Consider the following 16326-nt stretch of genomic DNA (forward strand, 5'->3'; position numbering starts at 1 on the left):
CCCCTAACGAAGGACAAGGGGTTCGAATCCTGCATGTCACTTAAATAAAGGCACTGGTTGCCCAAAAAAAGTAAAATATGTCCATCAAAAGTTCAAGTAAACGTCTTCTAATTGCCTTCTTCGTTTGACTGATGGTTTATAAACCAAACTCAATACTTTTACAATGATATAAAATAGAAATGTATCAATTTTTAACATTTCAGAAAGGAGTAAAATCTTTTTTTTGGATTGAAAAATTACTTTTCTTGAGGGGTTCATCTTTTGGTTACACATTTAGTTTTGATAGATATTTGTATAGGCCTGTAGCCAACAGCCTGAGAAAGACTGTGTTGTTTTTAAATCACAGTAATTAAATCAGTGAGCAGGATATATTAAGGTCCCTATAGCAACCATAGATGTATCCCGCTACAATGTAATTAACCCAGACCTAAAACAGTATGTGTTAACTTAAATGTCAACATATTGAAATCAAAGTTAACAGCCGCTGTGAGAAACTGTTCCAATTATGTCTATGAATAGCTTATTGCTCTAACGCCTAAATACAAGCAGAGGTTTGTGTGTTAAGTCCTGCTATGCACCATTAAGTTATCATTGACAGAAACACAGTATTGTATGTCATGATTCAAGACTTCGCTCTCGGTGCAACAGGTACATCTTCTGGCCAATCAGCATGGGACAGGAAGTAAGATTTAGACAACAGTAGCCTTTGCAGAGTGTTTTCTGCATACAGAGACGTAACGTATTATGACATACAGTAACAGTAGCTGCAGTTGTTTTTTGTAGATGTTAGAAAGGCCAAAAACTATTTCAATAAAACGCAGCTGCACCCTGGGCAGGATAATGCACCCTGGGGTGTTAGATATCGGGGACCTCGTCATGCATTATCACTTATGGACATATTGTTATTGCTTTGATCTAGCTTTCTTAATGTGAAGACTGACATGTGTTCAACCCTTTTGTGAAAGGAACTTTTCAATTGATTTTCCTGGAAATCTAAAAAAACTTCAAGAGATTGTCAAACTGTTTCGCTGAGTTGTTTTGGTTTTTATCAAAGTATATGCAGTATTGAGATACATGGCACTACTTTTTTTTAATAAATCATTATATTTTCTTTTTAAGGACAAATGGCTACATCCCAGAAACTAAAAGGATCACATTTAAATATTTGGTTTTAGAAGCTTTTGGAAGTTAAATATCTAAGATATGCACACATATGCAAAGTAAATGTATATGGAAACACATTCAATAAATTAAATAGAAAATAAATAATTAGTATCATTTGTTTACACATTTTCTTAAAATTTTCCAAAAGTTTTGTTGATATTTCACGTCACTAAAAAAATCTAAGTGCTCTGCTTTTCTATTTCTCACCCTTTTAATCTTTTTCTGGCTTTGTGTCACACTGTCTTTTTCCCTTATCTCACTTTCTCACCCCCCCACCTATACCACCATCCCTTCCTAAATGCAGACACACAATTACCCAACTGTCTCTCTTCCTTTCTCTCATGTCTGCCGCTGAGGTCAGAGTCTGGCTTTTCTATCCTCGAGCAACACAGCCGTGCTTCACCGGGGACTGTAACCCCATCTCCGCCTGCAACTCTAAACCCGGGTCATCCCGCCGCCCCGGGTCGCCCTGACAACGGTAAAACTCCCGGTCACACGCTCAGACACATGTTGCACGTTCGGTCATGTGCTGCATGACTCGTGATATTCGCACGTTCGGTACTGGCAGTACATGATCACAGAGAGCGGCTGGCGTGCCTGAGTAAGGCCTGGCTTTGGTGTGACTGTGAGCTGAATTAGACAGATCCTGAATTAAATTCTGTCGGATCAGATGTTTTTCTTCTGATGATCGGTTTATCTTAGGGAACAAAGCCCTTTGTCTCCGCTTCAGCCGCGAGAAGCTGAAGGGAAAAGTGGCTGGGGAGCAGTGCTGGCGGGGTTCATGTCATTATCGATGTAGATCTGCACTGGCTGTACGGAGCGGGGCCGGGCGTTTGAAGCACGAGGGCTTTACAGGGAGACAGTCCTCTCTCTCACACAGGGAGAGCCAGACTCTCAACTGTCTCCTCTGAAAATTGGATTTCTATCCCCTGAGATTAGGATCAGGCTTTCCCCGCTCCACTGAGGCTCTATTAGAAAAACATGCCGCCCTCTGAGGGCCACGAGAAGCTCGCAGCGGAGACCTCGCCGTCATCCTGGTGACCTTTCACCTCCTAGGACCAGCCGCAGGACTGATCCCACACCGGGGTGGCTTTGCTCCGGGTGTTTGTCTGTCTGCCGAGGTCCTCAGCCAACTGCAGGTGTCATCTATTTGACGTGGCCCCCCCTCGCTCCTCTCTTTCCCTCCCTGCCTGCGGCGGACCATGATCACCATAGAGGACAAAGGAGTGTCTGTCTTCACTGACACAAGCACACATGAAACCCCCTCCAATGTGTCATTTACATGCCCACTTAACAGATTCCAAAACCATACGATACAACTCTGCTATTGTGGGGCTTTGTTAGTGGAGGAGACAGTGGACGTGTGATTTGACACTTTACTGTAACACAACCAGCATTTCTGGATGTGTATGATGCTGCCAGGAATAAATGGATGGAAAAGAAACCAAATGGAACATTTGTTTTTCATGTGTGACCAAAATAAAATTCAAAGAAAGACTCATTGGGAAAGTATTTGAGCAATTAAATGATACACTGTAAGCAATCAATTTAAATGAATGCTTTCTGTCTAACCTAGGGCCTTTGCTAACCTTAACCAGCTTGTGAGAGTTTTGCAACAAAGGGATATATTTTAGACACAAGCATGGCACTCTGACTAGCCGATATACTTATATAGCCTTATTGTATTTATTTTTTGAGATATTTATTTAAATGAGTTGTACTCATGACAATGGAGACAAAACAACTCACAAAATGTTTACCTGCCTGTGAAATACATATGGTCTGTCAATCACAGGTGCTTAGCATCCAATGCTTACAGTAACATGAAAACTAATTAATTTAACGCTAGAAAATCTGATTACCTGACATCGTCATATTGTCTTATTATTTTTCGTTATACATTTTCTTGAATCTAAAGATATTCATACAGCTCTTTACTTTTTTCTACATAACATTACACAGTGTAACTCTTACTACTACTAGAGATACACATCTGCTTTAAAGTAGTAGTGTATTTACCTAGTCTGCCACATAAATCAACAGTACAACCCAGAGGGATCAAGTGTTTCTACGTGGATCAAAAGGATACTTTCAAATGGGAATTCATTGGTATACCTAATTCTGGAAGCTTCTATTCGTTCCTACTTCAAAACGATGTAGAATCTGAATACAAACATGGGCATTATGTGAATTGTTGTAACCATAAGGCCTTCATATCTCTCCGAATGTTTCTTTGTCTTTTGTTATATGGCTTTCTATTCTCAGATCCCCTGTTCTCAGAGGGAACATTAGTATCTTCAGTGAACAAGGATCTGATGGATGAGTCATGATGTGAGTCAGCGAGAGATGGTCCATATGGCCTCAAACTGCTTGAGGCCATATGAACTGTCTCTCCGCCTTTTCTTTCTGGAAGATCAATCATGATCAAAATACGCAAGAACATTGTATTCACTCAATGTTACATCAGCCGGAGCCAACTTAACAAATCAAGCCGGATTAGGAAATCTATGACTGTTCTTATCAACGTCCAAAGAGTTGCGACAACGTCAACAATTCTCTGGCAGAAGACAACTACCCCAAACAATACCGTCACGTGTTTGCAATGGAGACGAGGAGACTAGCCAATAGACACAGAAATCAAACAGACACAGCTAGTGAAGGGTAATACATCACCACACAAAAAACTGAAACCAAAATACAGCTTTTGATTTAGGTCTCATGACGACAATCATTTTAATCATCGTGTGATCCCAGATGCTCGTTTGTAGCACCGTCCGAGATCAATGAGATCAAATGTTGAATGACACGAGGAGGAGTAGGAGGAAGAATTCTCCCGTGGGTGGTATTTTATCATCAACAACAATAGCACATTATAATGAAACATCTTCTTTGAGATTTTAAACTCTAGCCGGCTTCAATGCAATTCTACAGAACTCAATTTTAGGTAATATTGGAGGTCACTAAAGGGAGAAATGATGCTCCAAAGATACCACATTCTGATTTGCATTAAATAAAAAACATCTCCTGGGTCTAAAAGTCAGGCTGAAAAGTTACTCCAAAACAAGACACTTTGTTCAAACTTCCCCTATCCAGTCACCGGTCTCTTTGGATTCTCAAACTTTATTTTGTACTTTGTTTTTTTGCCAAGGCTGTACTCCCCTTTCTCTTCCCATTACAAAGTTCTCAGGACCACTGTGGGCTAAATACCCCAACAATCTACCATGGAGAGCACTGTATCTCCTTTAGTCCTTCTTTTCTGCCCCTGCAGGGCATTGACTTCACTTAAAAAAACACGACTTCCTAGCTGTTTGTTTTCCTCGCTCTTCTCACGAGGAAGAGAAAGCTGAGCTCAGCCGGTCGGTAAAAAAAGACACTTCAGGCGAGACCTCAACACAAGATATGTTTTGCTCCCTCCGGCTTGTATTTTGCCTTGGCCTCTCATTCCAAGCACTTGCAAAACAAAACCAGAACTTTGTTGCTGTCTCTTTGCAAGATTCTAAAATGAAAAATGTATTGATTTTCTGACATGACTCCTAGTTAAATGGCTGGATGTCATTATACATCTTTATTCGCTAGTGCTGATACCTGAGTTTCAGTCCTAATACCACAACTTTTTACCCTGCTTTGAGAAAACTAAACTTATTTCTTAAGCCAAAAGTTAAAATATCTGACATCCTATTCTTTACCAACTTTGAGTAGACAAGTTGTTGATACTCTATATTCATTTCAATCAGTCCCAAAGGCACAATCCTTTCTGCAAATAATACAAAGAGGTAAGACCATACTCACAGATATAGTAGTACTCTCTGCCGGGGCGAAATTCAAAGCCCAAAGAGAAGGGGGTGAAGAGCTGGAACTTCTCTGAGAACTTCAGCGGCCCGTTGGGCGACAGAGGCCGGTTGCACTCCCAGCGTTTGAAGCCCTTGGCGGTGTGGTCACAGGAGCTGTAGCCGTCATAGTTCACCATGTAGAGGACGTAGCGCTCGGCTCGATCGTCAGACACTGGGACGATGTAGTGCGGACAGTAGACGTCCAGGTAGTCGTTGATGCATACGTCAATGTGGTAATCACCCCGGTAAAACCTTTAGGAGAAAGACAGAAAGAAAGGAAGTTGAATATGTTGTTGTGCAGAAAAACATCAAATCTGAGTGAAAAAAGCCCCACAAGTCTTCTTCAGTTAAGAACTGGGTTTGCTATCCTGGCTCCAAGATGGTGGAATGAGCTCCCCATTGACATCAGGACAGCAGATAGCTTGCACATCTTCCGGCGCAAACTGAAAACTCATGTCTTTCGACTCCACTTCGAGCGATAGATTTATTAACAAAGCACTTATATACTAATAAAGGACTGGCTTATCTAAAGCCAGTTGAGTAGCACTTGAAATGTTTGGCTCTATGAAACCTGATGTACTTATATGATTCTGTTTTCTTCAAGGTTGTGTCTTCCTGGTCGAATGTACTTATTGTAAGTTGCTTTAGATAAAAGCGTCAGCTAAATGCAATGTAATGTAAAAGACAAGTCAGTTGGAAGTCTTTCAGGTCTGTCAGTGCTGATAATATTACACATTAAATGATTTTCTTACAAAGCTGTACATTTACAGGTAACACCTTTTTTTGTTTTTAAGTTAAGTATGAAAAGTTTGATGTAAATGAAGTCTAAAGTCCTTATTTTAGGTATTCTATTACGTTTTTGACCACTAGTACCGCTGCGGAGCGATTTCATGTGTGGGTGCCCTTTTAGTTTCACACACATCAACACATGGGTGACGCAATACCCTTTCCTGCCAACGGCTTCAATTTATTCCATTGATTTACTCAGCTAGAAACTCAGCCACGAGCAGAAAAAAGGCAAGAGATTACATGTATGTAGACAGATCAAAAAATCATCTTGCAAATGCTTTGAGGAAATAAATTCATGAACATTTGTTGGCCCTTAAGAACACACACACATGCGCACACACACACACACACACACACACACACACACACACACACACACACACACACACACACACACACACACACACACACACACACACACACACACACACACACACACACACACACACACACACACACAATGTGTCTGTCTTTTAAGTCTAATCTTAAAGGCACATCAAGGAAAAACATCATAAGAAGCATAAGGGCACTTGTGCTTACATGACTACATTTGATTGTGGTTATAATACACAGAGTGGGCAGTTTTCTGAATGTCAGCAATAATACTAACATGATAAATCTATAATGGGAGGGTGATTGTTCTACTTTATGTATGCAAGACAATCCTCACAATACCATCATACAACACCTGCTCTTGACCTTTTTTAATGATTTATTTACCCAATGGAAATATGCTGAGCATGCATGCTTTCTGCTGCAGCCTGCATTGTGTTTTCTAACATCCAGATCCCTTGATACAACGCTTTGCTTAAGGGTACATTGACAGCAGCTGCTTAAGTGGGAGGCTATTTACTCATTGATTTGTATGGGGAGTTTCTCGCCATTACGCTCCACAACGACGCGTTCTCCAAAGACTTGTGAGTGCTCAACGAGATGATACTCAGGGTATCTTAGCGAGGCCACAGCTGAGACAAAATTTCCCATATGTGAAAGTGTGAAAGACGCGTCCGGGCTACGGCTCTGGTTTTTGTTTTCAGGATCTCATCATGTCACTCATAATCATCCCGAGGCTCCTGTGAGATTCAACAGTCTCCCCTTGCAACACAGAAACCTCTAGCGTGTGTCGTAAGCCATATATCAATGTTAGAGTTCAGCAATGACGATGACTTATGCTGGTGCTGAAATTAAAGTCCCCTTGCGTTACAGGGCTAATCCCCTGGTTAGCATGGGCCTTTAGCAGCTTGAAGAGGATCCCTCTGTAGAATGAGATTTTCATTAGCCCGATATGACAGCTTGATGCAGGAGCCCCTCGTGGAATCTCCGAGTCTGGGAAAATGAGGGCCGGTTTCTCAAAGCCTCTCCTCAAAACAGCCCCGAGATTTGTCGCGCCTGGTGTTTACTGTAAAACGATCGGACAGGAGGAGGGAGAGAGAAATGCCAGGTATTCCTGAAGAGAGTGATTGGAAACGCATATTCCCACAGGCGCTGTATAAGGTTGCATTTGTGAGGCTTTTAGCAGAGACAGATTAGACCTGGGCGGCAGGCTGGGTTGTGTCTCCGTAGCTGCTAATGGCCCATGGTTCGGTATCACTGACATACTGCGGATGTCTTCAATACTCCACCTCTGTTCATTGACATAGTGAGAGCTGTCAAGGGAGCCAGGACGGAGATCGTGGTGGAGCATGCAGACGGATGATGATCCGATACGGGGTGAACTCACCGAAGCACCGCAGGGTTTTTTTCACCCTGACGTTCCACGGGGCCTCGATTGCCACGGATCAGATGCTACACCTTGAGTACCCGTCAGCTGATCTGAGGCCAGGTGAAATGAGGAGGGAGGGATTGAGACACAGCTGTTGCCTCTGACACATACACGCTGTGGTTCTCGGGAGGCAGCATAAAGGGAGGTGTGTGCGGGGCCGGCTGGGGGTATCATGTTGTCGTTACACATATTGTAAATGTGCTGCAGGATTAGTCGCCGTCCTACTGGGTTTGCATGAGCGGATGTGTGTAGCGGGGTGTCTTATGCCATATTCTAATCTTTTTCTCTCTCTAATTATAGTCTGGTCAGACGTGAAACCAAAGCCCTTGTTTTCTCTTATTTCCCCCCCCCTTCAGCACCAGCTGAGCGCTCCGGCTCCAGGCAGGCACAGCATGGCCTCCCTTAGCCTCTAGTTTCAGAGCTGCTTGCTGTTATTATGACTACCAGGGGTCAACCGGCTCCATGGTATCATGTCCTCAGCCAGGAGCGCTATTGGGTAGCCTGCTTTGTCCTCCCGTGTCTTTTATACGCCTCAAATGTTGGCTTCCACCTCACGACTGTCAGCGGCTGTCAATCAAACCTGACCCAGGAGTACCGGACGAGATTAGTTGGGATTAAGAAGAGTTTGTAACTAAAGCCTTTGTTAGGGAAATACATTTAGGAAAGTGATGATAACCATGATCAGGTACTTGTATTCAGATACATCCTGATTGTGTCTGACAGCGTTTAATCCAGGCATCAACACGCATCTCAAATCAGTCTCCAGTGACCACCGCTCATCGGATTTCACTTCTGCACTCAATAGAAATATAAACATGGTTCGGAGCAGAACAGATCAGCAAACACTTAGGCTTCAAGCAGTTAGGCTTTTACAGTCTACACCGTTTGTAAGGTTCATAATGAATTGTTTTTGAGGCAAACATAATTCACTTTCCCTCCATATTAGTGGGGAGGTGACAAAAACTCAACATTGGATAGATGGATCTATGTTGCTACTATTTCCAGGTACAGTCAGTGAGGCAATAAGAATAACATAACAAGAAAAAATAGCAAATATTAACAATCAAGATAAGATCAGGCAGGGTTTGAGTTTCTATTTTATTTCGGGAAATAAGGACAGCCGTGAAGAACAGGAGCTATGAAGATTTGTACGTCATGTTCTAGAATAGATCATGAAATATATCAGTTATTTCCGCACTTGGACATTTTGAAGCTTTTACGTGTAACCCTAACGCGAATAAATACGACAAAAATGGTTGACCATTGTTTAGTTTGTATATAGTCGCTGCAATATCTTTTTACTTCCATGTCCATTTGTTACGACTATCTTAACATAATATATGAAGATCATACTTATTTTTTGCCACAGGGCTTATTTGTGGAGGGAAACAGCATGGGGCAAGAAGGAGTAAATGAGGCGTAACATGACTAAAGAAAAAAAACCAATACAAATATTTCTCAGCCACCTGTGGCTGGGGGTTGAGTCTACGGCTGTCTCGTTTTAAAACCAATGCATCCCTGAGTATCTGCAAATGTAGTTTGGGCTATCAGTTTCACATTCTTTCCTTGGACGCATATTTATTATCCCTCTCGATGTATGATGGCTCCACCAGAGATGGATTTGGATGGCAGTTCTGAAGAGGGTCAAATGTGGCCAAACATATGCGGCAAAGAGACATCCTAAATCTTAAATATGGACTGTAGGTGTTTGTTACAAAAGATGATAAAACGCGTAGTGAGAGCGGAGATGATCCAGATGTTTGCCACATGGAGGCCATAAGGGCTGGAAGGAGTATACTATTGATAAGATCATAAACACACAGCCTGAGTCAAGATGTTCTGGAATAAGATGACATTTCAGCTCTGGATGTTTAATGGTTTTGCCTTTTGAGGGCCAGAGACTTTCTCCTACTGATCTCTAGAATCTATATAAGACTTGACTAGACCTGACTGAAGTGAGAAACCATTATTTATCTACCAAGCTATAAACCGTTAGTACTCCTAATTTTCATCAGGGTTTCTTTATTCATTCCTAGCAAGATTTATTCATCAGTTTTTCTAAATGGCCTTGTTGTTACAGGCTCCTTAGCAAGTCATTAAGCCTTCACGGGCAATTTCAACATTTATATTCTTCATAGCAGCAGGACGCGCTGAAGGCTGATTGACAGTTCGGGGGTTTTGAAAACAGGAAGACCACAAAAACAAAACAAGAGCATACTCCAGCAGTTAAAATGTGTCATAATGAGCCGTTACCAAAATGAAAGCACCTTAATCCCGAATCCATTTGTCGTGGGGATTAATGATTCCTGATTGGCTCAATTACTCACGGCCAGTTGGAGGGGCTTATCAATGAATCAGTCACTGGATCTCTTAACAAAGCACACATTTAGGGATAATCCCTCTTTTCACTGAGATCCCCATCTCTTGTTTACTTTCTTTATCCCCTTCTGTTGTGTTGTTGTTGCTCTGTGGCCTGGCACAGGTAAGGGACAGGGGGAGGTAGTATACGGGGAAACACACAAAGTGGAAAAAAACAGATAATAGGAAGGAGAGAAGAGAAGGGAGAGCTGGTGTTGGTTGAATTATAGGGGAGAGAATGAAGAAGACAAGAGAGTGTAAGAAAGTAAAAGGCAGTAGAGGAAAGTAGGTGAAAGAAAGGAAGTGAAAGAAAGGACGTATGGCTGAAAGTCTCCTTTCGAATCTCCTACTAAAATGTTGGTTTTCAACAAGTGCTTATCTACTCTTTATATTAGACTTAAGAAAATAAGTCTAAAAGGTTAAATGTTCTCTTTGCATTGTCCGGAACATATTTGAATTCTTTAGGTATGAACTATTTAATTTGAAAAACTAAACAAAATAAATACAGCACATATGTCTGCTGGTATTTGATCATGAACATGATGATATGCATCATATTTAGCTTCAAGAAATGTTTCTTTCAATCTGTTTTGCTTATTAAAATGGTCCTAAAAATAGATAGTTGCAAATATTCACTAGGTTTAAAACTGTTAACCAAATCTCTAGAAAAAGGATTAGAGCTCAGTTTTCTTTGTGGTAGCCACGGCCCTGAATAATAGGGAGATGTAAAGCGGGGGGAAGGTATAGCTGAAGAAAAGTTAGCTAAGTTAGCTATAAACCTGTGGTCCTTTCAAAGAAAATGAAACAAATAGAAAAGAGAGAACTGGAGCCAAATGAATAGAAAGTGGGGGACAAAAGTAAAACTCAGTAGAGAGTAGAAAAGGAGTAAAAGCAAGAAAATATAAGTGTGAAAGTAAAACTTGTGTATGGGATAGAAAAGAGAGAACCATGGGAAAGAAGGGGGGTGTCAGGGAAAAGAGGAGGGAAGAGAAGAGAGATTGGAAGGAAGGAGAAAGGAAGCAGGTAGGTGAAGGGGAGGAAAAGAGAGCACAAGATACAAGGACAATAGAAAAAGAGAAAATTCATAGGAAGTAAATGAAGAACAAAACAAGATTGAGTGTCACAGAGCAGATAGGAGAAGTGAGAAAAGTAGCAAAAAATGACATGGAAGAAGAGGAATGCAGAGGGCAGAGGAAAGTAAAAGGGAGGAGGAGGAGAGGATAAAGCCCTCCTGTTGTTTTCCTTATGAACACTGTTGGGTCAGACAAGGGGCAGCTTCCCAGGGTTATTTCACAAAGAGGGAAACGAGGAGATGCTTTCAGCCCACATACACACACTGTCTTAACACACACACACACACACACACACACACACACACACACACACACACACACACACACACACACACACACACACACACACACACACACACACACACACACACACACACACACACACACGCTTGTGTCTGCACTGAAAGACACAAACCACAGACCTCACGCTGCTTCTATATCAAGTCCTTCAATTTACTCCTCCACAAACCCATGTGCACTAACTGCCCTTTTACACAACATCGAAGGTGTAGTTTCCTTAAAACAGCCTCTAGGGGGCACTCTTTAGGGGGGCCAATAAGGGTGATCATCAGGCCTGTGATGTCACCAAATGGGGTCTGTCCATCCTGTTGCCCTCAGGGTTGGGAGGTCTCCATCACCCTCCCTCCACCTGTCCCATCATTCATAGCTTTCCGCCGCTGGGAAGTTTAAGCCATTATTATTTAGTTGGCTAATTACATACACACATCTGTCCGTGGACTCACAAATACACACATTTAAACACATCATGTGTCTGCCAGGGGGCTCGGTAAGACTGGGCGTTGACAGCGGAGGGATGGGGAAAACGGAGCCTGTTGTAGAGTAAAGACAGTTCTGTTTCTGGGGTTATTTTTTCTGCTGGGAACAAATCCAGGGGAGGTGAATAATTGACCTCAGATTGGAAACACATTGCTGCTGGTGGGAAGGCACCTCGGATGGTTGAAAAATGAAACTGGGGCTTGAGAGAGGAAGCGGGATGACGCTTTTGTTTATGATCCTGGTGGTCCTGACTGTGCCAATCGCTAACTCGTCCTTCGGTGCAGCTGCAGACCCGCTGTGTGCCAGGCTAAGTGAGTCCATGCACACAGAGAACGCCTTATGTATAGCTTCATGTAGTCTCTCACAAATCAGCCCCTGTTGCCTCGGTGTATTGTGTGCCAGTACAGGCTGGGGGGGAAACTGGAAACGGACCAAACAATACTTTCTTTAATCACCGTACTTCGAAAAATATAGCAATGTTTTCTACAAAGACATTTCCGAACGTTAAATGTTTTTTCCGAAAACAAGCACTTGAGGTAAGGCTTTAGTTTATGGGTCCATCATTTGGTTGCCGAACATGTTTCTTGGGGGAAAGCGCAGTGCAGTGCAATACATTGTTAAAAGAAAGAAGGAAGTAGAAGAAAAGCCCCATATAAAAAAAGTACTCAAGAGATTTCGTTTTGGAAAAAGTGTGTCTGTGTTTAATTGTACCCTGAACAAATGTTGTATATCCAGCCGAACAAAACTGGTTTTATTTTTCTGCAAAGGTTTCTCACACTGAGTACTTAAACAGTTGTCCAGTCATTCAGATTGATGACATAAACGCTAGGGCCCAAAAGCAAAGCGTGAAAAGAAACAAACAACTTGCTTATTATTAAATATCTGAGATGTTGTTTCCCACTAACCTAGTATTATCAGCTGACCATTGTGTCTACTCTCTCAATAACATAGCAGGCTATCAGACTCTGAGATCTGAGTGACGTGACCCTTTAAGATGAATATTTTGGACTTGTTACAGACTGAGTCCGACAAGAGAGTCTCCCTCTGCCTAACATGGATGAGGCAGGTTAATTACTGGCAACGCTATTCTGGTGTCAAAAAGGTCATAGCAGCAACAGCAGCATGGGGTTAGTGTCAGTCAACACACACACACACACACACACACACACACACACACACACACACACACACACACACACACACACACACACACACACACACACACACACACACACACACACACACACACACACACACACACACACACACACACACACACAGCAGGGTTCAGTCATTCAGTCAGTGTAAAACCCCAAGGGGCTGACATAACGAGTCATAAACCCCCTCTGTTGCCCGGGTTACCATGACGGCAGTTTACTACAGCACATGTTCCAACCACAGAAACTGCCATCTTTTGACAAACAAATACCTGCCAAACCACTTTCCATCCCAACACTTTACAAACAGAAGCTTGGCAAGAACAACTTACGCACTAAGGACCCTTTAGCGAAATCTTTTTATGTAGTCCTTTAGGCATAGACAAACACATGGTTTAAGTAACGTAACGTATGTGACATAAGATCGTGAGGTACATGGCATGACTTAAGTAAATAAGGGTACTAATGCCACTCCTAACACTCCACAAACATACTAGAAACCCTAGGCGTCAGTTTTAAACCAACTGAGTGCCTTTTAGTGCCATCTTTTAAAGTACAATGTAGTCCGTTAGACTTGAACACAATGTTAGCGTTATGTTGCGTACATGACATACGTATGTTTGGTACCTGACGCAAGTTAAGTACGTTATGGTACGGTAAAGTTTTAGTACATTATGGACAACTTGGTATTAGGAAAGCATCATGGTTTGGGTTTGAATATAAGTTTGTTTGTACAATTAGGGTTAAGGTTATCCTTAAGTTATGGACACAAGTTCATTCGGCACGTTACGTACGAGACGTGAGTACATTACTTAACTTAAGTATTTTACATAACTAATACTCATAAATGTCAGACACCATGAGTTGGTTTCACATGGGAAAGATACTGTGTTTGCTCAACCTACGTCACCTGACTTCCTCCTTTACTTCCATCATAATTACGACCGTCAATAAAGGCAGCACTGCACATCCTTATTGGACGCTAGAGGGATACGTGAATGCTCACAGCTTGCCGCATAGGGCCATGACGATGCTGCCGTATTTGACTAGTTGGGAATGAGCAGGTTTGCACATGCAAGCACGCATATACATGACCCCAGACACAGGAACACGCACGTACTCCTCTACCACCCCTAATACTACATAACTCCCAGAGGCCCAGTGCGGGTCCTGTTAAAATAACCCACTAAAATATGTCCCATCAGCACCTGCCGGACATATATACTGAATAACAATTTGCAGGATGCTACAGATCCCTGCACACACATATAATGATGATAATGAGTTTTTAATTTAACTTAATACGGACGCTCCTGTAGAGCACACAGTCGGTGTAACCTCTGAGCGGCCCAACGTCCCACAGTGCCTCCAGTCAGACGAGCTGCTCGCCATGCTCGGCTGATATCGATCTGACACTTTAGACTCTGAGCTGAGGTCAGGGGTTAGTGACAGCCCATTATTCAGCCCCAGAGCTGGTGTTTGGCCAGTGTCTGAGCGCAGGTGATGGACTGACCTTGCTGTCGTCCATCTTGGGAGTTGCTATGGGATGGAAGGTGAAGTTTACAAAGTTCTCCATGAGAGGCTTGACGCTTCCTTCACGTCTTTATTGTCTAGGATGGATTCCCTTCTCTCTATCTTCACCAGCCCCTTCAGGTTTATTTACTAACTTGTTAAGCCCAGAGCCTGTTTTTCAGGTCTCAGGCTAGAAAATGACATTCAAGTGACCATATCTTCCCTTCTAAAAGGGTTAAATTAATAATATTTTTTCTCAAAGCAAGGTTACACCTGTGAGTTGGATGTAGAAGTGTCAGAATCAATATAGATGTTTTTATTTTAAAGTAAATTCAGATTGAACACAGTAAAAACATGTAAATGATTGTGTCCGTCCAAAAAAAATAATTACTTAGTGAAAACCACCCTTGAATTATGGGATGGTAGACTAAAAGCTTTAGGAATCCAAACTACAACATATAATAAGTACCCTGTATCAAGATTGATGCAAAACAAGTGCAATTTGACCTTTTTAGAGAGATTTAGCAAAAAAAACCCACTTCTGGGGTCATTTGGGTGGATTTTTCATACCTCTGGGCGATTTTGCTCTTTCTAACCGTCAGAGCCAATGGAATCGAGGGGAACTCCCACATACTCCTTATTTGGTAATGTGTGTGTGTGTGAGACTGCCGCATAGCCAAAACCGGAAGCTGCGATAACTCTGGTGGCTACCATTAGCAGCTAACTTTTACTCTCCGATTTTTACATAAAAATTGAATTATGGATTATAAATAAAAAAAATGATCACCCAGAAACATTATCAACCTATGGAATAACCGATTCAGCCGCGTTTTTTCTCGTTTTAATGCCATTGAACAAGTCTTTTGATCAGATTGACAGCTACGGTGAGACAATCTCCCCGTAAAAGCTCCGTAAAGGTATGTGTTGTGATGTCTGTGTTTGCTTCCCCTGTCAAGAGTTCGGATCACTTAGTGATGATATATATACCTAGATAATCTGTGGAACCTCAGCTTTAATCGGATATCTTGTATGTGCAGCTAGGATAAGTAATAAGGGTATCTTTTATCTTGAATTCTGTGCCCAAGTGCGTTCGCATTTTTCGCTCAGGGGTCATTTAGATGCTTCTTATGAGACTTGTGTTTTGTTTTGGTAAAAATGCTTTGTATCGTCAGTTAGCTGAGATTATTCCCGTTAATCTGGTATAACACATTAATAGGTTCTTAAATATTAAGATCCCCTGAGACACAGTGTCGTGAAAAAAAAAAACAGGTTGGTCCCTGTTGGCTGAATTGGAGCTTTAAAGTCCATCACGAGAATCTTGTAGCAAGGGACAGGTTTTTTTATTGCTGTACCGCATTATCATGAATGATATGGTGATTACACAATTCTATAGCTATTAAATATAATTACAGCTTGAAAGTTGTCTACCTCCTCATATTAATGCAAGTGATTAGGTATCACTAGGTATTTAAGTGAGAGCTGCCACAGTAAGGAAAAGTCCTTGACAGTTGACGAATGAAAAGTGTCTCATTGTGTCACATCATTCTTATGAGTCCTGAATTATAATGCATGAGATTGCTAACTGTATAGTAAATAAAGTGAAACATGTTAAGAAACAGCAACACCTGTAAGTATAAAAAAAACATTATTCAACACGAACAGGTTTTCTCTTTTTGTCATCATGTGACATATTTTATAAATATATTTCTCCCTACAATTGCTTCCGTATGTTGCCGTTTTTCCCTTTCCAGTGAACATTTGATTTGCTGTACTGTTGAATTCATGTTAATTTGCTCTGAGTCACTGCCATTCAAAACGAAAGGCCTTGTAAGTGGTTCTGTTTGTATCACATTGTCTGAATGGCCTTCATGTGAATGCAGTCGACCTGAATGGCCTATTCAGAC

General features: G+C 41.8%; 1 protein-coding gene across 1 annotated transcript in view; it reads right to left on the reverse strand.

The window, feature by feature from the left end:
- Window positions 1–16326, reverse strand: part of LOC117553309 (ephrin-A5b-like) — a 69194-nt gene that overhangs the window by 4427 nt on the left and 48441 nt on the right. Inside the window, exon 2 of the mRNA XM_034227183.1 lies at window positions 4954–5246. Coding sequence (XP_034083074.1) covers window positions 4954–5246 — 293 coding nt within the window. The remainder of the gene's footprint in view (window positions 1–4953; window positions 5247–16326) is intronic.

This window comes from Gymnodraco acuticeps, unplaced genomic scaffold (assembly GCF_902827175.1).
Source record: "Gymnodraco acuticeps unplaced genomic scaffold, fGymAcu1.1, whole genome shotgun sequence".
Lineage (NCBI taxonomy): Eukaryota > Metazoa > Chordata > Actinopteri > Perciformes > Bathydraconidae > Gymnodraco > Gymnodraco acuticeps.